Source organism: Acartia tonsa, chromosome 1 (assembly GCF_053477335.1).
Source record: "Acartia tonsa isolate MP-2025a chromosome 1, ASM5347733v1, whole genome shotgun sequence".
NCBI lineage: Eukaryota > Metazoa > Arthropoda > Copepoda > Calanoida > Acartiidae > Acartia > Acartia tonsa.
The window spans coordinates 30396894-30418956 of NC_137260.1; the positions used below are offsets into that span (position 1 = coordinate 30396894).

Sequence of the window (22063 nt, forward strand, 5' to 3'; positions counted from 1 at the left end):
TGGTTAATCGGCCCACGTCATTTAAAAAAAATTTAAAATATAATAAAAATGACCACCCTTCCTTCGCACGCACCTAAGTGCTGTTAATCATTTACAATGTTTTTTTTAAACCTTAACCTTTTCTCCTGTCGTATCTTTCCAAAAATTATAACGTAACTGGTAAAACAAAATTAAACTTCATAGAAATTATTAACCTTCTACTAAGCTTGTTAACAATGTTACATTTGCAGCTTTTCTTCTTCCTGAAGGCAACTGCATACCAATTTTTTCAAGCTTATTGCGAAGAACTTTACCTCCATCTTTACTTTTTGCCCTAAAAAATATTATTTTTAACATGAAATAAAAAAAATTTATAAAATTTTTAATAGTTATTTATCATATTTTTGTAATATTAATGATTGCTGGAAAAGTATTTAAATATTAGGCTACTGTTGCCCCCTTTGGGGGCAAAGTAAGTGAAAATTTAAATTTTTGTCACTTGACCTTAAATTAGGTAAAATAATTTTAAAAGACCTTTCCTGTATAAGCAATATTATTAGAATACGATACTTGGTTTTGTTTCATTCTTTATTTTTTGTTAAATTCAAAAAAGTCTAAAAAAATTTACATCATTTAAGGGCACTAAATAGCTCTCTGTCTTTTTTTTTTTCTCTATTTCTTCCCCCTCACTTTTCTGTCTATTTCCTTCTCTCTTTCCTCCTTTTTTGTACAATAGAGATAACCTAGAAAAACTACAGGGCATTTTGCTTTCCAATATTTATTTTGATTGTGATAATAACAACATATTCTCACTAAATGAGATAACATTTTTTTATTTTTAAGATTAATTCACAAAAGTTATGATTATTATGTTATTTAGCATGTTGAAAAAAAGACAAAATCTCTATAAATTTATTTTAAATCCAATAAAAGGGAGTTTTAAGGGTGAACTGAAAGAGGACTATCCACGAACGAGAGCACATGATTCTGAGAACCTTCCAGCATTGATCTTAAGTATTTTCTTTCAGAATATAATAGGTCACCATATATTATTAATATATTGACGAGAAAATTTATGTTTCACTATGTTTTTTAAGGTATTTCAATTGATTTTGAAAACTTTTATGAAGCTAATTCTTTTAATAAAATGGATATTTGATGATACATATGTGAATACTCGTGTTATATATATTGTAAATTAATCCATATTAGCATTAATTTAAACATACATATGAGATATAGTAAATGTGCTTTTGACTTTTTTTTTATTTTTATCATTTGACAACATGGGACAATTAAAGACACCCCGAACTCAACAAAACGTTTGATAGAATTTTAACGAAAAATAGTGGACATTTTTTTACTTTTCTTCAACTTGAAGTGGTGAAACATAAATTTTCTCGTCAATATATTAATTATTGATAGTGACCTATTATATTCTGAAAGAAAATACTCAGGATCAATGCTGGAAGGTACTTAGAATCACGTGCTCTTGTTCGTGGATAGTCCTCTTTTAATATGTCTTTAGGACTGTAGTAGGGCTAACTTAAAACACTTGTAAAATAATGCAGCATGACGTTTCGCGATTCCAAACGAGTAGACCGATTTTAACAAATTTAATACCATTTTATAGCTTTTAATTTTTCTCTATTGAATTTTCTTTCATTTGGATTTTTAGGCCAACAAATGCCAAAACGCGACTTTTATCATTAAATATTTGTACTTATTATATTTTGTATTTAAAAGACATGTGTATTTAAAATGCTAGCTTTTCTACGGAAAAAACCCAGATTCCAAGAATCGAAGGCATACATAAATCTTATCAGGTCATGAGATATTATGTATGTGCCTGCCCACCTACTCTAATTATCCAGTCTCAGCCGGATTTTGACCCGAGTTCTATTTTAGCTGCAAGAGAAAGCTGCGAGCCACAGGGACGGCATCAAGCATCACGAGAGTATCTTCAGGCGCAACTGAAGGCGACTTGAATATGGAGACTCTACTGCACTCAATGTGGTTTCAATGTATTCACCACATGATGTGCATCCCTTGTCATCCCTGAGAGACAACACCCATATATTTTTCTCTTAATTAATGAATGTATCTATCTATCATGTTATGTATGTGTATTCTATACTTGTCTATGAAATATGTTTTAGTTCAATACAGATATTCCTTATAAACAGTTCATTGTTTATTTTTGAGGAACAAATCATTGTTCCTAGTTAATTATTGGATTCCATGAGACCCCTGTTGGGCACTTCGACCATCTACTCTGTGTTAGTGTGCTGCAAGCTGTGTATAGCTGGGATTTAACCTGACTACCTCCGAAGCTAAGGCCGCATTTGCTACTGATTGTTACAGAGGCTTCGCCAACCGCTCGAGACGAAGCTACAATCTATCTTTTTAAAAAGATACCAAACGGCAGAGAACCACTACACAAGAACTGGTGGCATCTGTGTTGATCCTTTTGACGGTCAACTGCACCAACTGTGGAGAAACTACGGAGATTTTGGAGAGACTGTGGAGAAACTGCGTAGAAACTGCAGAAAAGGGACAGTTTTCATGATAACTGAAGCCAGAAAAGACAAGAAATACTGCGTGTGGAGACCAGTTATAGAATCTTTTCATCCCTGGAGCCCAGATTTGGTGAGTTTTCCTAGAAATTTTGAAGAAAATTGTATTGACTCGTAATGGCTGACTTGGCACAGCAAAATTTGATGGCTGCTATCCAGCAGGCCCAGGCCGAACAGGCGGATAACGCAGAGGAGCAAGCGATCCGGCGAGGACAGGAGTGGCTAGAGGTGTAGCGCCGCAAGCTGAACAAGCTGAATATCCCCCAATTCATGAAAAGAAGCGGCGAGGACTGGAAAGGCCACAAACAAAAGATGGATAATGCCTTTGTAAATGCCCTACGCAAGTGTAGCTATATCCAGAGCTTGGAGGGTGAAGCGTTTCATATGGCGAGAGAAATCGTGGATGGCCAGAACAATCTCAATTATGAGCAGGTCCTAGAGCGGCTGGACGCCATTTTCCTGGCACCCTCGGATACTGACATCAACTGGGACCGCTACATGTCTCTGAAGCAGGGAAAGAACGAGATTCCTCAATCCTACCTGGCAAAGAAAGAGCAGTTGTGGCTGAGAGCGTACCCATTAGCTACCAGAGACCCTAAACAGCTACGTAGAGAGGTAACCTTAGGCTTATACCATCGTGAAGTGCGTAAGCGTGTTTACTGCGCACTCCCCTCAATCACCAGTATGGCTGTCTTGAAGGAGACCATTATGAACGAGATTGCCACACAGAGGCAACTGATCGTGCATGGCGACGCTGAAGACCTCAATGGACGGGTTGGCCACGTCCAACCGCGTCATCTACAGGTTGGACAGGACCGAAGACATGGATGTGAACGCCGTCGAGGACCGCAGCAGTAGCGTCAAGTGCTACAACTGCCAGAAGACGGGCCACATTTCCAGGAATTGCACCCAGAAGAAACAGGCGAATCGAGGTACGGGAGGAGCCGCCAAGGATAAGCCAAAGGGTGATTGACGACGTTGTGGCACACCCAGCCATTGGCAGAAGACCTGTACCATTCCTGAGGAGAAACTGGCCACTGTTAGAGAGAAGAACCGGGGCAAGGCTGGAAATAGTGGCGGCAATTCCAACCACCATGGCAGGAAGTACGAGAAGGGCCAGCTGGCTGTCTGTGAGATGGGTGAGGGCGTACCCAACGACAATGCTGGTGGAGATGGTGATGAGGATCATACCCAGTATTACGGAGATGTCAACTGCCTGTATGCAGTTGGCCACTGCCCACCGAAGTCAAAAAAATGCCAGAGAGGGCTCCCGTTGGTAGGATGGAGACCCTCAGCAACTGCTAATCCTACCATGCTCAGCGAAGTGCAGGGAGCTGGGGCGCGCACTATGATCAAGATCAGTCTGCAAGCACAGGGACCGGTTGTCCACACCTACAGGTTGGTGGACACTGGGAATAAGTTACCTGAAGGAGTTGCCATGAATGAGGATCTAGCCCGGAAGTTGCAGTTGCCCATTGTTCCTTGCAACATAACTGTTGGTACAGCAGCTAATGGCGGGGGTATGCGCGTCATTGGCAGAGTTCATGATATTGATGTGACACTTGGAGGTACGTGCCCTGCCTACATCAAGACCGCGATGGTGATCCCCAAGCTGAGGACCCCAATCAACCTGGGCAGTAAATGGATCGAGTGGGTCAAGGGCATGGTGGACTACTCTACTCCGAACGAGGCAGCATTGGTGGTGAGAAGGATGAGAGTCCCGCTGGTTTAGTCCATCGATGCCGGGGTTGCAAGCACCCCAGAAGCTGAAGAGTGGTCTGGAACACCGCCGGGGGAGCACTCGCCCCCCAACCCTCAGATAAGTGTTTCACTTCAACCCTTCGAGGATCTGAACAAACTCATAAGTAGCTATACTAGTACTGTTAATTATTGTAAACCAACAGCGCGTGATTTATGTAAAGTTGAGCCTAATTTTTTGAATGGTAATGTGCACCATTCCAGAGATTTTAAAGTTCCTAAGCCAGAAGCAGTAGATTCATATCTTGCGCAACTTTCTTTTAAGCACAAAGCAAAAACAGAGTTTGAGCGCAAGAACGTTTGAACGCGTTGCGTTAAGGGCGCGCCACGCACTCCCAATGGGCCGGCGGTTCGTTTAAAGCGGTCGCATTAGGTAAAACGTTGTGCCCTGTCCATCTGTCAGTCCAGGCATCGCGTATCCTCGCTGGGGAAACAGTATCAGTCATTAATTTTCTCCCCAGCAGGGAAATCCGTCCGCAGACTACTATGTGGTAGAGGAAGCCAGTTTAGGTGGCCATCCTGACGTGTGTGTGCTAGAAGGTGTTTACCGGATCCAGCAGAACAGCGTCCTGCGGATACCTGTGGTCAACCTGCAAGAGACGGCATATGTGGCTACAGCCGAAGCTGTTTGTTTGGCCGAGATGTGTGAGGACAAGCATATGACAATTGGAACCGAGAGCTTGGTGTTCAGAGACCCAGCTGACGTGGTGCAGTCGATGTCCAAGGGCAAGGAGACCAACAAGCAGCCGCTGACCAAGGAGCAGATGGAGAACCCCACGTTCAAGGAAGTGTGGTTGGACCTGGAGATGGGGGAGAATGAATTGCTGAAGGAACATCCTGATGTGAAGAAGCAAGTTAAGCAGTTATTTTTGAGTATAAGGACATTTTCTAAAGAGAAGCCTCTGGAACTACAGATTTGGTAACCATGAAGTTGAGGCTTAAACCTGGAACAGAGCCCGTTAGACAGAGGTACAGGGAGCTGAACCCCAAGATGTTGAAGGACCTGGAGAAGCAGATGAGCGCCTGGAGTGACCAAGGAGTGATAGAGCCCAGCACGTCGCCGTGGGCAAGACCGCTTGTCCCAGTGCGCAAGAAGGATGGAACTATCAGGTGGGCCGTCGACTTTTGCCACCTGAATAGTTGCCTGGAGATGGATTCATACCCGCTCCCCAGGATTCAGACATTGTTGGACCGAGCTGGAGGCCACCGGGTGTACTCTGCACTGGATGCTACTGCCGCGTAATTTAATATTACGATCGACCCGGCCTCACGAGAGTTGACTGCATTCGCTACTCCGACCGGCTAGTGGCAGTTCCGCCTCATGCCGTTCGGAATCAGCACTGCTCCCGCCGTCTACAGCAGATTTATCAGCACATCGATGAACCCCTTGGGATCAGAGGTGGCACAATGTAATCTTGATGATGTGATATCCTACAATATGAAGGTAGCTGCGCATGTTCCCCAGATGAGGCAGGTGTTTGAGGCCCACAGGACCGCTGGAATCAAGTTGAAGGCCAAGAAGAGCAAGCTGTTTCAGAAGCGCATCCAGTACCTAGGCCACATGCTCAGCAAAGACAGGATCGGCATGGTCCCCGAGTACGTGGAGAGGATAAGTAACTGGCCACCACCTGGGAATGTTGCTGAACTCATTTCGGTGTTGTTTTTTTTTGGGTATTACAGGATGTTTATCTCTGAATACGCCACCCTCACCTGCGAAATGAATAGCCAGAAGAAGGCGACGAAGCTGGAGTGGACCCCTGAGATGGACATGCAGTTCCAGCAGTTGAAGGAGAAGTTTGAGACTGCACCCATTCATGGAGTTCCCGATTTTGTGTCAGAGAGCCCCTTCGAATTAACCACTGACTACTCAGGTCGAGCTATCAGTGCGGTGCTGAGCCAACAGCAGAATGGCGCCGAGAGGCAGAGGCCGCCATGGGCAGGAAGACGACAGCAGCGGAGCAGAAGTATCCCTCCTGGAAGGGGGAAGCTGCCGCCGTGATCTATGGGATTAGGAAGTTCAGCATGATCCTGAGCTTTAAGCCCTTTATCGTTAATACCGATAACTCGGCGTTGAAGCAGCTGAAGTCCCTCAAGAAGAATATGGGGATGATGGCCAGGTGGACTGAAGAACTGGCAGGATATGAGTTCAGAGTTATCCACAGGCCTGGCAAGCTCAACACCAACGCCAATGCTTTGAGCAGGCGTACAGATTCTGACATGCCGGATCCTACAGCAGAAGAGGAGGCTGAACAGGAAGAGTACATTGGAGCCGTTGAGGAGGAAGAAGACGATGAGGGACACCTGGATCACCCACGTAAAGATTTGTCCCGTAAGAACATTTACAAGCATCAGCTGGAGGACCCAATCCTGGAAATAGTGCCCAAATGGATTGGAGTTGATCATCATGCACCTGACAGAGCAGCCCTTCGTGGACAGAGTCGAGATGTGCAGAGATTTACGGAGATATTTGATACCCTGAAGATCGCAGAGGATGGAGTTCTGGAGCAGGAGATACAAACTTTTGCAGGGAAGAGAAGAAGTATACTGGTATACTGGAAGAAGTGGTGTTCGATCACTCCCACAGAACCACCACTGGATCACATTTTTGAATGCACAATTTCAAAGTTCCTCAGAAATTTCTATTATGTTGGACATCAAGTGGACATCAGATTGAGGATTGCGGTCTGTCACGACTGCGTACAGAAATCCATCAAGGCCAACATCAAGATAGGTGCCCATGTCCCAGTCCAGAACGGGTTTCCGTTGCAAACGGTTTACCTGGACGTGGTGGGGAAGTTTAACACAATGCCTGAAGGATACAATTTTATCCTGACACTCCAAGATGGCTGGTCGCGTTTTGTCCAGGCGTACCCCCTGAAGAAGAAGACAGCTGAGGAAGTAGCCTCCACCATCATGGATAAGTTCATAAGCACCTTGGGTTGCCCCCAGGCTTTCCATAGTGATCAAGGCAAGGAGTTCTGCAACACTGTCATGAAGCTGTTGTTACAGAAGCTAGGGGTCAAGCATGCGCTGGTGCCCGTGGCGAACCCGCAGAGCAACCTTGTGGAAAGATGGCACAAGACCATGGAGGAGACGTTGAGAACCGTGATACAGGGACAGGAGACCGAGTGGCCCAAGTATCTGCCGGGTGTTGTGCTTGCATACAACACCCGTGTTCATAGCACCACTGGTGTTACCCCGTTCCTGGCGTTCCAGGGGTGGGAGGCCACTCTGCCTGCAGATTTGATACTGCGGCTGCCGAACTGAGAAGATGAGAGAGATGTCCCAACGGCTACAAGAAATTTGCTGGAGAGATATACTACAATGTATGAAGCAATGGCTAAGAAGCAAGCTACAACCATTCGTAGGAATGCTAGACAGTACAGAGATAGCCAGGAATACAGAGTTGGAGACAAAGTGTTTTTCCTAGCACCTTCAAGTGACAGAGGAGCCAAGAAGAAAATGGGCAAGCATTGGAGAGGCCCATACTTGGTTGTTGAGAAGTGTGCTGAAGTTCTATACAAGATTCAACCAATACCCGAAGGAGAAAAGGACGCAATGGTGGTTCATGTTGGAAGACTGAAACCATATTTTCCACCAATAGATTTGGAAGACGATCCTAGTTCTCCTCCACCATACTTCAAGAAGATGGAGATGAAGCAGGGGAGCAAATTCCCTTTAATTCTAGACAATGGGTGAAGCCTCCCAATCCAAGAGTTGATCCCTCTTATGATGATGATAGCGATGATGATGGAGAGGGAGGGAGACCCCCCAACGCACCGGGAGGACAGCCACCACCACCACCGCACATTGATCCTGTAGACTTTCCCCTACCGGTTACACCACCCCCACGGTCACCTGTTCTAGAGCGCACACCGCGCAGAGAACTTAGTGAGAGGAGAAGAGGAGGGAGGAGAGAGAGAGATCAATCTTGCGAGCCCTCAGGTTCCGGCACACAACGGAACGATGCACAGCGAAGAGCCGATAGAGAGAGAAGTCCGAGAGAAAGCATGCGCGCACATACGCTGCGCAGAGAGAGTCACACACCCGCCACACCCAGAGTGGAGAAGTGCGCTCTCAGCGATCAGGAAGAGCAGCCCGCGGACTCACCTGAAAAAGGGGAGAGGGTGAAAACAGGAGGAAAGAAAGCAAGGAGTGGGACACTTTGGCAACAGGCCAAAGACAGCAAGAGAACGCTTGATAGCTCGGACGAGGAGATGGATGGACTGGGAATTGCAGCGCTCACACGGACACTCAGAGTTCCCGTGAAACGAGGGGCAAAATTACCTCACAAGGGTACAGAAGAGAGTGCGGGGTATGACATCTACTCCCCCACCTGTCTACAGCTTCCCCCTCAACAGCAGACTTGCATTCCACTTAAGTTGCAAGTAAAAATTCCCCCTGGCTACTTTCTCAAACTCTATGGCTGCTCAAGCATAGAAAGGGCAGGGGTAATCCTACTAGCTTGCGTAGTGGACAGTGATTACACAGGCGAGATTCAGGCAGTTTTCTGGAACCTTGGGAGAGAAACAGTTACCTTCAACAAAGGGCAGAAGATATGCCAAGGTGTATTCCATCAATGTTACGACATTGATTTCAATTATGTCGACAGGCAGCCTGCTACTAGCCGTGGTGCTGGTGGCTTCAGTAGCACCGACTAGTGAGGGCTACTCAATAGAAGTTACAGATTGCACAGAACCAAAGTCTATTAGAAGATACAACAAACAAACAGTATGCAAAGCAGAAGAACCTACTGGAGAAACACCTTTGAGAGAGAAGTACACTATCCTGCAGCGACCCAGTGTAACCAAGGTACAAGGATTCTCATGCATGGTAGAAGTTTCTTTGTACCACTTCAAATGCGGAGTTTGGGGACACTTGAAACTCCAACAAGTTCCCCAAACAATGAGGCATGAAGAAGTCACAGCGGAGAATTGTAGAAGGATGTCCCTACTACAAGAATATCAGATCTCTGGCTATGGCGACCCCATCAAAGTCAAGCTTAATCGGCCAACCTATGTATCAGCTTCCCTGGCCGGTTCCTTGAAGATGCAGAACGACAAAATCACCTGTGTTGGACAGACGATTAAGATGGGCGACACAATCCACACCAACACCCTGAAGCTGGCGGAGTACCAGATCCTTCTCAAGGAGGAAACCTTCGTGGTGAGCAACAACAAGGTAGAGAGTGAAACAGATCATCTATTTCTACTGTGTCCATATCATAAAGGGGAGTGTATGACTGGAGCAGCCACCTTTGTCTGGAACATCAATGACAACATCTGCCCCCTACAGATAGTTAACACCATCAACCCCTCCACCACCATGGACAGCTACTTAGTGGACCACAAGCGCTAAGTGTTACTCAACACCATGGGAGCCATCAAGCAGATGTATTGCCCCTTCAACGTCCTCACAATGGATCATGATGGCATATACTTAGGCAAGACCAGCGACCTGAGCAGACTTTCCACTGTTGACCCTGGACATATAGATGTTAACCTACAAGCTGCAGTACATTTGAATTTTCTCGCTTATAGCATGCGCCAGACATTTAGCCAACTGGATATTACTCTGAGAAAGACCATATGTGAAACTCATTATCAAGGTAAATCAGATCAACCTATTCTACTACATGATGACACCTATGGCCTGTTGAAAGGAGATTTGTTACTGACCTTTCAATGTCAGAAGACAACCAAACGGATCAAGGATGAAGGAAGTTGTTACCAGGACGTTCTCTTGGAGCCTGCTGGCTATGCAGATTCAAGAACTATGCATTATAAACTGCATTCTACCAAAGTCACGTGCTCCAATACCTTTCCACTAACTGTGAAAGCAAAAGAAGGCTGGGTAAAGTTGACCCCCACCATCGTGAAGACTCAAGCCCCCATAGAAATGACCATCGACACCCTGCTGACCAACTGGACAGATTACAGCCTTGGAGGAATCTACACAGAAAGAGAGCAAGCAGAATGGTTACATACCCTCACTTTTCCCTCTTATACAGAAGCAAGCCTGATGGAGATTTTGTATGGTTTATGCAATGGAGATGGAAATTGCAACCAGGTAACCACCAGCAACTTGCCCATGTACACCCTGGACAACCTGATACCTGATCTGGAGAGAAGATTGGATATGTGGACCCAACTCAAGAATTGGCTTCACACTTACGGAGACCTGATGGCCCTGCTCTGCCTAATCATCATGGGAATCAAATTTTTAACTGATTTGATTTGTATTGTACTTACTTTCTTGCACGTTGGCCCAGGCGCCGCCATCGCATTAATTGCCCACCTTTATTTGTACAATAAGAACGCCTACCAGAAGTTGAAGCATAAGAAGCGAGCAGAGACCAGAGAAGACAAAAGAAGCCCTGCACCGACAGCAGAATCAACCGCATTGTTACCAACAACATCAACCCCAAACTTACCAATGACGGATATCCGGCCGATTGAGATCAGCGCCGCCACCTTAGCAGCGTACCAGTCTCAGCAGAAGCTGCCTAAATATCAACTTTAATACCACAATATTTTGGTAGGTATAAATTGGCTGTCTAGTCTGTTGTCTGTGCCAATTTGAGCGTTTCTTTTATGTTATCTGGCATGTCTGTCAAGCCAGATAAAAAGGGGAGAAAATCTAGTGGGGCTAACTTAAAACACTTGTAAAATAATGCAGTATGATGTTTCGCGATTCCAAACGAGTAAACCGATTTTAACAAAGGGGGGGGGTAAAATGTGGTGACTCGTGCCACGACATACCAGCAATTTTATTTTGGGTGCTACTCCCTTAGTTTTAGAGATAATTGGATAAAATCTTTTGGGCTGGGTCAGTAATTACCCCAACTAGAGGTATCTTTCAAAAAAACGGCGGCGGGACCGCCGCTCCCGCCGCCCGCCGCCGTTTTCCGCCGCCACCAAAAAAAATTCAGTATTTTGAAGATATTGGAACAAAATCTTTTTTGATGGGTCAGTAATAAATATTTGAATAAAAAATCACAGGAGTACCTACCATTGAATTTAAGATATACCTTAATGTACAAAAAAGTCCCCCTGCTGCTTGTAAGGGGAAAAATTTTTGAAAAAAATAACATGGTCTCAAATGATTCCAAATTGCCTAATTCGGCGAGAAATGCAAAAAAAATAATTTTTTGTTGGCGGCGGAAAACGGCGGCGGACGGCGGGAGCGGCGGTCCCGCCGCTGTTTTCTTAATTCAAATATTTTTTACTTACCAACCTAAAAAGATTTTGTTTCAATATCTTCAAAATCACAGGAGAAGTACTGTATTTAAGATATACCTTGATATACGAGAATTTGAAAAAAATGACTAAGTCCCCCCGCAGGGCTGCTTGTAAGGGGAAAATTTTTTGAAAAAAATAACATGGTCTCAAATGATTCCAAATTGCCTAATTCGGCGAGAAATGCAAAAAAAAATTTTTTGTTGGCGGCGGAAAACGGCGGCTGACGGCGGGAGCGGCGGTCCCGCCGCCGTTTTCTTAATTCAAATATTTTTTACTTACCAACCTAAAAAGATTTTGTTTCAATATCTTCAAAATCACAGGAGAAGTACTGTATTTAAGATATACCTTGATATACGAGAATTTGAAAAAAATGACTAAGTCCCCCCGCAGGGCTGCTTGTAAGGGGAAAAATTTTTGAAAAAAATAACATGGTCTCAAATGATTCCAAATTGCCTAATTCGGCGAGAAATGCAAAAAAAAAAAATTTTTTGTTGGCGGCGGAAAACGGCGGCGGACGGCGGGAGCGGCGGTCCCGCCGCCGTTTTCTTAATTCAAATATTTTTTACTTACCAACCTAAAAAGATTTTGTTTCAATATCTTCAAAATCACAAAAAATTTTTTTGGTGGCGGCGGAAAACGGCGGCGGGCGGTGGGAGCGGCGGTCCCGCCGCCGTTTTTTTTGAAAGATACCTCTAGTTGGGGTAATTACTGACCCAGCCCAAAAGATTTTATCCAATTATCTCTAAAACTAAGGGAGTAGCACCCAAAATAAAATTGCTGGTATGTCGTGGCACGAGTCACCACATTTTACCCCCCCCCTTTAATACCATTTTATAGCTTTTAATTTTCTCTATTGATTTTTCTTTCATTTGGATTTTTAGGCCAACAAATGCCAAAACGCTTATCATTAAATATTTGTACTTATTATATTTTGTATTTAAAAGACATGTGTATTTAAAATGCTAGCTTTCCTATGGAAAAAACCCAGATTCCAAGAATCGAAGGCCACATACATAAATCTTATCATGTCATGAGATATTATGTTTGTGCCTGCCCGCCTACTATAATTATCCAGTCTCAGCCGGATTTTGACCCAAGTTCTATTTTAGCTGCAAGAGAAAGCTGCGAGCCACAGGGATGGCATCAAGCATCACGAGAGTATCTTCGGGCGCAACTGAAGGCGACTTGAATATGGAGACTCTACTGCACTCAATGTGGTTTCAATGTATTTACCACATGATGTGCATCCCTTGTCATCCCTGAGAGACAACACCCATATATTTTTCTCTTAATTAATGAATGTATCTATCTATCATGTTATGTATGTGTAATCTATACTTGTCTATAAAATATGTTTTAGTTCAATACAGATATTCCTTATAAACAGTTCATTGTTTATTTTTGAGGAACAAATCATTGTTCCTAGTTAATTATTGGATTCCACTGACAGACCCCTGTTGGGCACTTCGACCGTCTACTCTGTGTTAGTGTGCTGCAAGCTGTGTATAGCTGGGATGAAACCTGACTACCTCCGAAGCTAAGGCCGCATTCGCTACTGATTGTTACACTCTAATCCGACCTTGAACGAGGTTGCGTGCTTTTGATTCAAAATAATAAACCTTATATAAAGATTTCCGGACGTTACAAATTATTTTTTCGATTAATTACATAATAAAAAACATCTATAAACATCGCATTCTTTAAACACATATATTCAAATTTTTGAGCATGAATAAACATTTGAATTATAACAACAACATATATTGGGATGACTATAAACATATGAAATACTAGAGTAGTTTTTGCACTGGTTCATGTTACACTTACTGATTGAATACTCATAGAATTAAAAGGCTTGTGTCTCATTTAACTGAAAGAATTTTTGCGAATAACTTGACAACGTCAAATTTTGTCAAAAAAGTACAATGAACTAACTCAAAGTAGCTTAAACCCACCACAGGACCAATATGTATATACCTTGAAGAGCAGAATCTGATCGGTTCAGTGGTTACCGAGATCTTAAGGGACGGACGGACAAACAGACAGACGGACGGACAGACAAATATCAAGCTACTTTGTATTATTAGATGGGAATTTTTAATGACTAAATTTTATTCAACTATACTGCATGCATGTTTGTGTCAATAATAAAGACAATTTTTATGTTTTCATGTACAAAAATTGGCTTTTTATTAAAGGAAAAAAAATAAACTTTCTAAAAACTAATATGCAATTTCGTAGTTTTGAATATGTCTGTATTTTGGTTTCTAAAAAAGTACTATACCAACAAACATGCATGCCTGTGAATTAGTTTCAATATTAGTAATAAACAGGAAAAAGAAACTAAGTCGTCATTTTATTTATAGGTTGTTGTTTTTGGTGTAAGGTATTTATTAATAAAACTTTTTTGGATCTCGTGAATGCGATTTCTGCGGATTTTCTGGTTACCAGAAATAAAAAATATACACATCTTTTTTAGCTAGATGGCACTTGTCTGGTTAAGATTAGATAAAAAAATCTTAGGTTCCTGATTTTCATAAGTGACCCAAAAAATTATAAATTACAATATTCTACAAAAGTGTTACTTATATTGACAGCAGGGTTGAAATATTTTTTTCCATGAATACAAAGTGTGCGACATCTGTTTGAGATGTTCTATCTAATAATTGTCTCTTTTTACTTTCCAGTAACGAAGCTACTCTATAATTCACTTTGTCTGTAGTCAGTCAGTTAGTCAGTCAGCCAGTTAGTCCGTAACGCTTTGGGAGAAACGTGATTTTCTCGGCTCCTATTAAAGATAGGCAGCTGAAATTTTTAATGAAGATTCCTATGACATATACTCATCTATTCTATACATTGTTTTGTCAATTTGTCTGTTAATTGGGGGTGCTAGATCGATTCCTAAATTTTTATGTTTTCTGTAATTTTCTTGACAAGACAGATTATTGAAATTTCTAATGATTATTTTATTTTACATTCATCAAGATTTGTTTATTAATTGAGGTGCTAGATCGATTCCTAGATTTTTAGGTTTTCATGATTTTTTGTATTCCTATTTAGAATTGACAGCTGAAATTATCAGGGATTAAATATGCTTATATTCTACATATTTCCATCAAGTTTCATTAAGATTTGTCTATTAATTGCGGTGCTAGATCGATTTCTAGATTTTTAAGTTTTCGTGTATAGGTTGTGTGATTTTAAAGGCTTTCCCTATTTTATCACGTTTAATGATTATTGTATGACACTGCTCTATGGTAAATTTCTTCTTGATATCCATTTATAATTTAGAGCTTCGCTTTGTCATCCTAGTTTACATCGTAAATCATGATTTATTTAAAATAAAGTATACCTTCGCAGGACACCTCCTAGTAAAGAAGCATTTAGACATTCGGGCGGAGACAACCGTCGTTGAATTTCTGCAACTGTAACCTTAAAATATCATTGAACAAAATCAGTTTTCAATGTAATTTGTGCTTCTTGGAAATTAAAGAAACGCTTTACTTTTGAGTACAAAATTATAAGTATTATAAAATATTAGGACATTATTTTTACTTTTTGACCTTGCTCTTTGACCAAAATTGTGCTAACTTCGGATTTAAGCTACTAAATGGCCAGTTACTTTTGAAATTATCGGCGACTGCTGCTCCTACCGTTTACCCCCGTTTTCCGCCGCCGTTTTTTATCGAAATATTTTTACTGGAACAACTTAAAGAATTTGTTTCAATATCTTTAGAAGCACAGGAGAAGCACTGAATTTAAGATATACCTTGATGAACGAGAATTTGAAAAATATGACTAAATAAAAATTTTAACTAAATAATTTAGATAAATTAACTTATATTAAACATTTCAGTAAAAATCAAAATCTTCAAGAGGCCTTCAGGTGGTCTCTGTACAGGTAAAAATGAAAAGAGTTACAGGGCAGCTTATGAAACAAAATATGTTTTTTTTTCTTTAAATATGTGAATAACATTCAAAAAGATGCATATTTTGATTTATAAGTTGACCTCTAACTCTTAAATTTTTTTTTCATTGTTATCTGTACAGAGACCACCTGGAGGCCTGTATCTCCGGAACCAGGAGGCCTATCCAAAAATTTTAAAACTTGGGAAAATTCATCTTATAAGAATAATTTTATCCCTAATAACCTATCCTCTCAGTCCAAAGATAAAGCCTATATACCAGGTTTACACAAATGTGTCAGAACTTCCCCCCCACCTTATTGTAGAAATTGATAATAATAGTGTCTCACTGCAATTAATATACTTCAAAGAAATACTAAAAATTATTTCATATAGTGTGAGAAAAGCAAATAATTCAAAAATTGTAAAAAGAGGTATACTTTTTGTCATCGTGACTGACACATCAATACACTTTTACTTTAACAAAAATGTATCCAATTACTTTAAAAGTACAAATAAATACTGTATTACAATCACCCTTTAATTAAACAATCTAGTAATCAATGCAAAAATGGGACTGAAAATCCGAATTTTGTTATAAAACTTAGCAAGTAATACTACAATAACAATATTTGATAAAACATATCTGTAAATGGTCCAAACAGGCAAAGAATGCAACAAAAAGGGGGGGGGGGGGCGTAATGACATCTATTCTTAAACCGTGAGCAAAATGGTCTAAATATTTAGCTAGACCCTTCAAACCATAAGAAAAACCCTGCGGAAATGGGGTTTTTAGGCTTTTTTTGGTTTATTTTGATGTGAAAACTTACCTTAAATTGTTTTTTTCTTAGGGTTTTAATTTAAATACACTGTGTCTATTCATAAGAAAATTATTTAAGATGATTCAGCAAGTTGGGGACCGACCCCAGGGGGCTAGGTGGGTGGCCCGAAGGGGTTAAGTTCATTTTCCCCAATATATATGTTGTGATACATCAAATTATAGGTTTTTTTAGGTCAAAGAACTCAAATTCAGAGCTAAAATAAGCCTTAGAATAATCTGAAGCTAACCCCAGCGGGCTATATGGGTTGCACAGAGGGCTTAAGTGCATTTTACCTAACCAAACCTAGAAACTTACATTTAATATTTGTTTAGGTTTTTTTTTATCTCGAATAAACTTTCCATTCATGAGGACTTTACTTCAGATGATCCAACAAGTCGAAGACCGACCCCAGCGGGCTAGGTGGGTGGCCTGCAGGGGTTAAGTGCATTTTCCCCAATAAATATGTTGTGATACATTCAGTTATAGGTTTTTTAGGTCAAAGAACTCAAATTCAGAGCTAAAATAAGCATTAGACTAATCTGAAGCTAACCCCAGCGGGCTAGGTGGGTTTCCCACAGGGCTTAAGTGCATTTTACCTAACCTAACCTAGAAACTTACATTAAATATTTTTTTTAGGTTTTTTTCTCAAATAAACTGTCCATTCATGAGACTTTATTTCAGATGATCCAGCAAGTCGAAGACCGACCCCAGCGGGCTAGGTGGGTGGCCCGCAGGGGTTAAATGCATTTTGTTAAAAGTATGTATTGTCATATGATCCAGCAAGTCGAAGACCGACCCCAATGGGCTAGGTGGGTTGCCTTCAAGTCTCAAGTGCATTTTACCTAACCTAACCTAGAACCTTACTTGTTGTTTTAGGTTTTTTTTCTGGAATTTACTGTGTCTATTTATGAGAACATTATTTAAGATGATCAAGCAAGTCGGGGACCGACCCCAGCAGGCTAGGTAGGGGTTAAGTGCATTTTTAAAAAGTAGTTTTTGTCATACATAAAATTATAGGTTTTTTAGGTCCAGAAATTCAAATTTAGAGCTAATAATAGAATCAGACTAATCTGAAACTAGCCCCTGCGGGCTAGGTGGGTTGCCTGCAAGGCTTAAATGCATTTTACCAAACCTAACTTAGAATCTTACTTTTTTAAAGGTTTTTTAATTGAATAAACTGTGTCTATTCATGAGAACATTATTTAAGATGATCCAGCAAGTCGGGGACTGACCCAGGCGGGCTAGGTTATACTTAGATACACAGTGTTCATTCCTAAAGCCATCATTTAAAAGATTCTTCATACAGGAGGCTGACCCAAGGAGGCTAGAAAAAAGGCCCGCAGGGGGTTAATTAAAATTTTTCAAAAGTATGTACAGCATCAAACTAAAGTTTTAGTTAGGTCAAAAAGCTAAAATAAGATTTTCCAGATTCCGATGATTTGAGATAAAAAAAATTTAAACCAAAGGTTAGGTTAGGAAGTCCCTGCTGACTGGTCTATGGTTGGATTCTGGTCACCGAATTTAATTTCTTGACTTAAAAAACCTTTAGTTTGATGTATAACAACACATAATTTGGAAAATTAACCCCTGAAGGCCACCCATCTAATCCGCTGGGGATAGCCTTGGGTCAGTCTAATGCTTAAAATAGCTCTGAATTTGAGTTTATTGACCTAAAAAACCTATAATTTGATGTATGAAAACACATACTTTAGAAAAAATGCTCTACATCCATGTGGGCCACCCACCTAGCCCGCTGGGGTCGCTCCCAAACTTTCTGGATTATCTAAAATAATGTCCTCATTAATAGACACAGTTTATTTAAGAAAAAAAACCTGTAAAAATATAAGTAAGTTTCTAGGTTAGGTTAGGTAAATGCTCTTCAGCCCTGCAGAAAACCAATCTAGCCCAGGGAGGTTAGCTTCAGGTTAGTCTAATGCTAATTTCCGCTCAAAATTTGAGTTTCTTGACCTAAAAATACTATATTTTGATATATAACAAGATATATATTGGAAAAATACACTAAACCCCTGCGGACCACCAATCTAGCCCGCTGGGGCTAGCTTCAGATTAGTCTAATGCTTATTTTAGCTCTGAATTTGAGTTCCTTGACCTAAAAAACCAATAATTTGATGTATCACAACATAAATATTGGAAAAAATACACTAACCCCTGCGGGCCACCCACCTAGCCCCCTGAGGTCGGTCCCCGACTTTCTGAATCATATTAAATAATGTCCATATGAATAGATACAGTGTATTTAATTTAAAACCCTATGAAAAACAATTTAAGGTAAGTTTTCACATCAAAATAAACCAAAAAAAGCCTAAAATCCCCATTTCCGCAAGGTTTTTCTTACCTAACCTAAAAATAAATTTGTTTGGATTTTTTCGCCATTTTTACCTATAGGACTAGGCTATATTGAAGGGTCTAGCTTAATATTTAGACCATTTTGCTCACGGTTTAAGAATAGAGGTCATGACGCCCCCCCCCCTTTGTTCTAGGGGATATTTTTTTGGTTAGTCGACCATCCCCATTTTAAAAGGGTAGGTGCACGAAAATTTAGCGAACTCAATATTTTTTCTGTGCAATGGTTTAAACTACATTTATAGCGCATATATTTGAAAGAATTTTAATTTTCTACCAGGTAGTTTAAAAAATATCAAGACTGGAAAATCATATTATTGTGATAAAATTTTATATCGCAGTCTCATTTTACAAAAACAGCATTAGGTGATGTCCAATGGTAATGTTTAATGGTAACTTATGCTTGAACTTATTTTTCTGAAATTTACTCATGCAACTATCTCTTTCTCTTTTAAACAGGGGGGGGGGGGAGGAGAATTAATTTTTTAAAAAGGGTGATTTTTGTTTGAAGGATAATGATTATAAAATAGTTATAAAAATTCCTTCGACGCCCCCCAATTTCAGCTGAAAACGCGTATAGGTTTCGTGATTTTTCCCGAATTAAGGGGGGGGAGTTTGTACACTTATAGAAAATGAAATTCAGTACCAAATTTTGCCCTGGATGTGTGGGCTTGTTTTTTTAGTTATTAACCTAATTCTTTTTGTAAGCTCTCCTATATGACAGGATCTACCCATAAAACTTTAAAAATTGAATTTTGGGACTTTCCTTTTAGGGGCTAGTTGGGCAAAAGACTCCCCCTAAACACTAAAAATTTAGGTTGTGAGCTTATTTTTAGAGATATTGAGATGATTTTTTTTTCAGAAAACTTTTTTAACATAACCAAACTAAGTAATCATTACAGATTTCATTTTGGGACTTTCCTTCTAGGGGCTAGTGGAGCAAAAGACCTTCAAAACACAAAAAAATTAAGTTCTGAGCTTATTTTTAAAGATATCAACCTGTTTTTTTAAGTAAACTTTTTCAACATAACCGTAATAAGTAAACATTACAGATTTCATTTAGGGACTTTTCTTCTAGGGGCTAGTGGAGTAAGATACCCCAAACACTAAAATTTAAGTTCTGAGCTTATTTTTAAAGATATCAAACTGTTTTCTTAAGTATACTTTTTCAACATAACCGTACTAAGTAATCATTACAGATTTCATTTTGGGACTTTTCTTCTAGGGGCTAGTGGAGAAAAGACCCCCAAACACTAAAAATTTAAGTTCTGAGCTTATTTTTATAGATTTCAACCTGTTTTTTTTATAGTAAACTTTATCAACATAACCGAACTAAGTAGTCATTACAGATTTAATTTTGTTACTTTCCTTCTAGGAGCTAGTAGAGCAAAAGACCCCCCAAACACTAAAAATTTAAGTTCTAAGCCTATTTATAAAGATATCAACCTATTTTTTAAGTAAACTTTTTTAACACAACCGTGCTATTACAGATTTCATTTTAGGACTTTCCCTCTTAAATTTTTATAGATCTCAACCTGTTTTTTTAAGTAAACTTTTTCAACATAACCAAACTAAGTAGTCATTACAGATTTAATTTTGTTACTTTCCTTCTAGGAGCTAACACAACCGTGCTTTTACAGATTTCATTTTGGGACTTTCCCTCTTAAATTTTTAGTGTTTGGGGGGTCTTTTACCCCTAGAAGGAAAGTCCCAAAATGAAATCTGTAATGATTACTTAGTTCGGTTATATTGCAAAAGTTAACTTAAAAAAAAAAACAGGTTGATATCTTTAAAAATAACCTCAGAACCAATTTTTTTTGTGTTTGGGGGGTCTTTTGCTCCACTAGCCCCTAGAAGAAAAGTCCCAAAATGAAATCTGTAATGATTACTTAAGATGGTTATGTTGAAAAAGTAAACTTAAAAAAACAGATTGATATCTTTAAAAATAAGCTCAGAACTTAAATTTTTAGTGTTTGGGGGTCTTTTCCTCCACTAGCCCATTGCAGGAAAGCCCCAAAATAAAATCTGTAATGATTACTTAGTTTGGTTATGTTAAAAAAGTTTTCTGAACAAAAAAATCATATCAATATCTCTAAAAATAAGCTCAGAACCTAAATTTTTAGTGTTTGGGGGGTTCTTTTGCCCCACTAGCCCCTAGAAGGAAAGTCCCAAAATTTAATTTTTAAAGTTTTATGGGTAGATCCAGTCATATAAGAGAGCTTACAAAAAGAATTAGATTGATAACTATAAAAACAAGCCCACACGTCCAGGGCAAAATTTGGTACTGAATTTCATTTCCTACAAGTGTACAAACTCCCCCCCCCCCCTTGCTTTGTTAGTAAAAGCTGCTTTGGACCTATCCTTTAATACAAACAGATACACAAACACAGATCCTGTTACTTTTAAATAAGAACTAGCGGTTATGCTACTAAAGACCTCTAGTCGCACTTGAAAGTGGTAGGAGGGAAAGTCGCCCCCCCCTACTTTCAATTTTATTTTTAAAAATAAAATAAAAATAACAAAAAAGTTAGGCTTTTTAAAATGACATTTTAAGTAAATGAAAATTTTGAAAGTTTTCGAGCCAAATTTTAAATTTCAATATTAAATTACGTCAGCTAGAAGCAGAATTGTAAGCTTATTTTGGGCATAAAGTTAGGATGCCAGTTACTAAGGGGCAAAGTTTGTACACTTAATGGGAAATTAAAGGGGGCAATCCACGAACGAGAGCAAGTGATTCTAAGCACCTTCCAGCATTGATCCATAGTATTTTTTTAGTGAATATACTAGGTTAATGTTTAATATTTGGTTTATCAACTAAAAATTTAGGTTTCACCATACTTTTGTATGAAATAACTTTGAAATACTAAGGATAATTTGGTGCAATATCATTAAATGTTTTGATGACTTCAAACTGTTGTTTAAAAGCTTAATGTAAAAGTATATGATTTTGATTAAAAATGTATAGGTATTTAAAAAAAGGGTTGGTAACTTGTAATATTGTAAACAGTTTCATTAATGTTCTTTTGCAATTTACAGCATTTGATGCTTTTCTGTCGTGTTATTTTATTTTGTCCTTTGAACTCAGCAAAGCGTTTGTTGATATTGCATCAAAAAATGCTTTACATTTCAAAGTTTATTTCATATAAAACAATGGTGAAACCTAAATTTTTAGTCGATAAACCAAGTATTAAACATAAACCGATTATATTCACTAAAAAAATACTATGGATCAATGCTGGAAGGTGCTTAGAATCACTTGCTCTCGTTTGTGGATAGTCCCCTTAAGTATAAAATTTTGTCCTGGACGTTTGGGCTTGTTTTTACAGTTATCAATCCAGTTCTTTTTGTAAAAAGTCTCATATGATTGGATCTATTTATAAAACTTTGAAAATTGAATTTTGGCACTTTCTTCTAGGGGC

The 22063-nt window shown here is 39.7% G+C and overlaps 1 protein-coding gene across 12 annotated transcripts in view; it reads right to left on the reverse strand.

The window, feature by feature from the left end:
• Positions 1–22063, reverse strand: part of LOC145329103 (transcription factor AP-2-epsilon-like) — a 42279-nt gene that overhangs the window by 4208 nt on the left and 16008 nt on the right. For 11 of the 12 annotated variants that reach the window (XR_013882771.1, XR_013882770.1, XR_013882768.1 and 8 more), the window contains 2 exons: positions 14907–14986; positions 195–313 (listed from right to left, as the gene is read on the reverse strand). Coding sequence is in view for 9 of the 12 variants with exons in the window: in XM_080173205.1 (XP_080029331.1) it covers positions 195–313; positions 14907–14986 (199 nt within the window). In the remaining 3 variants the exon portion in view is untranslated. The remainder of the gene's footprint in view (positions 1–194; positions 314–14906; positions 14987–22063) is intronic. The other variant, XM_080173206.1, reaches the window with a different exon arrangement.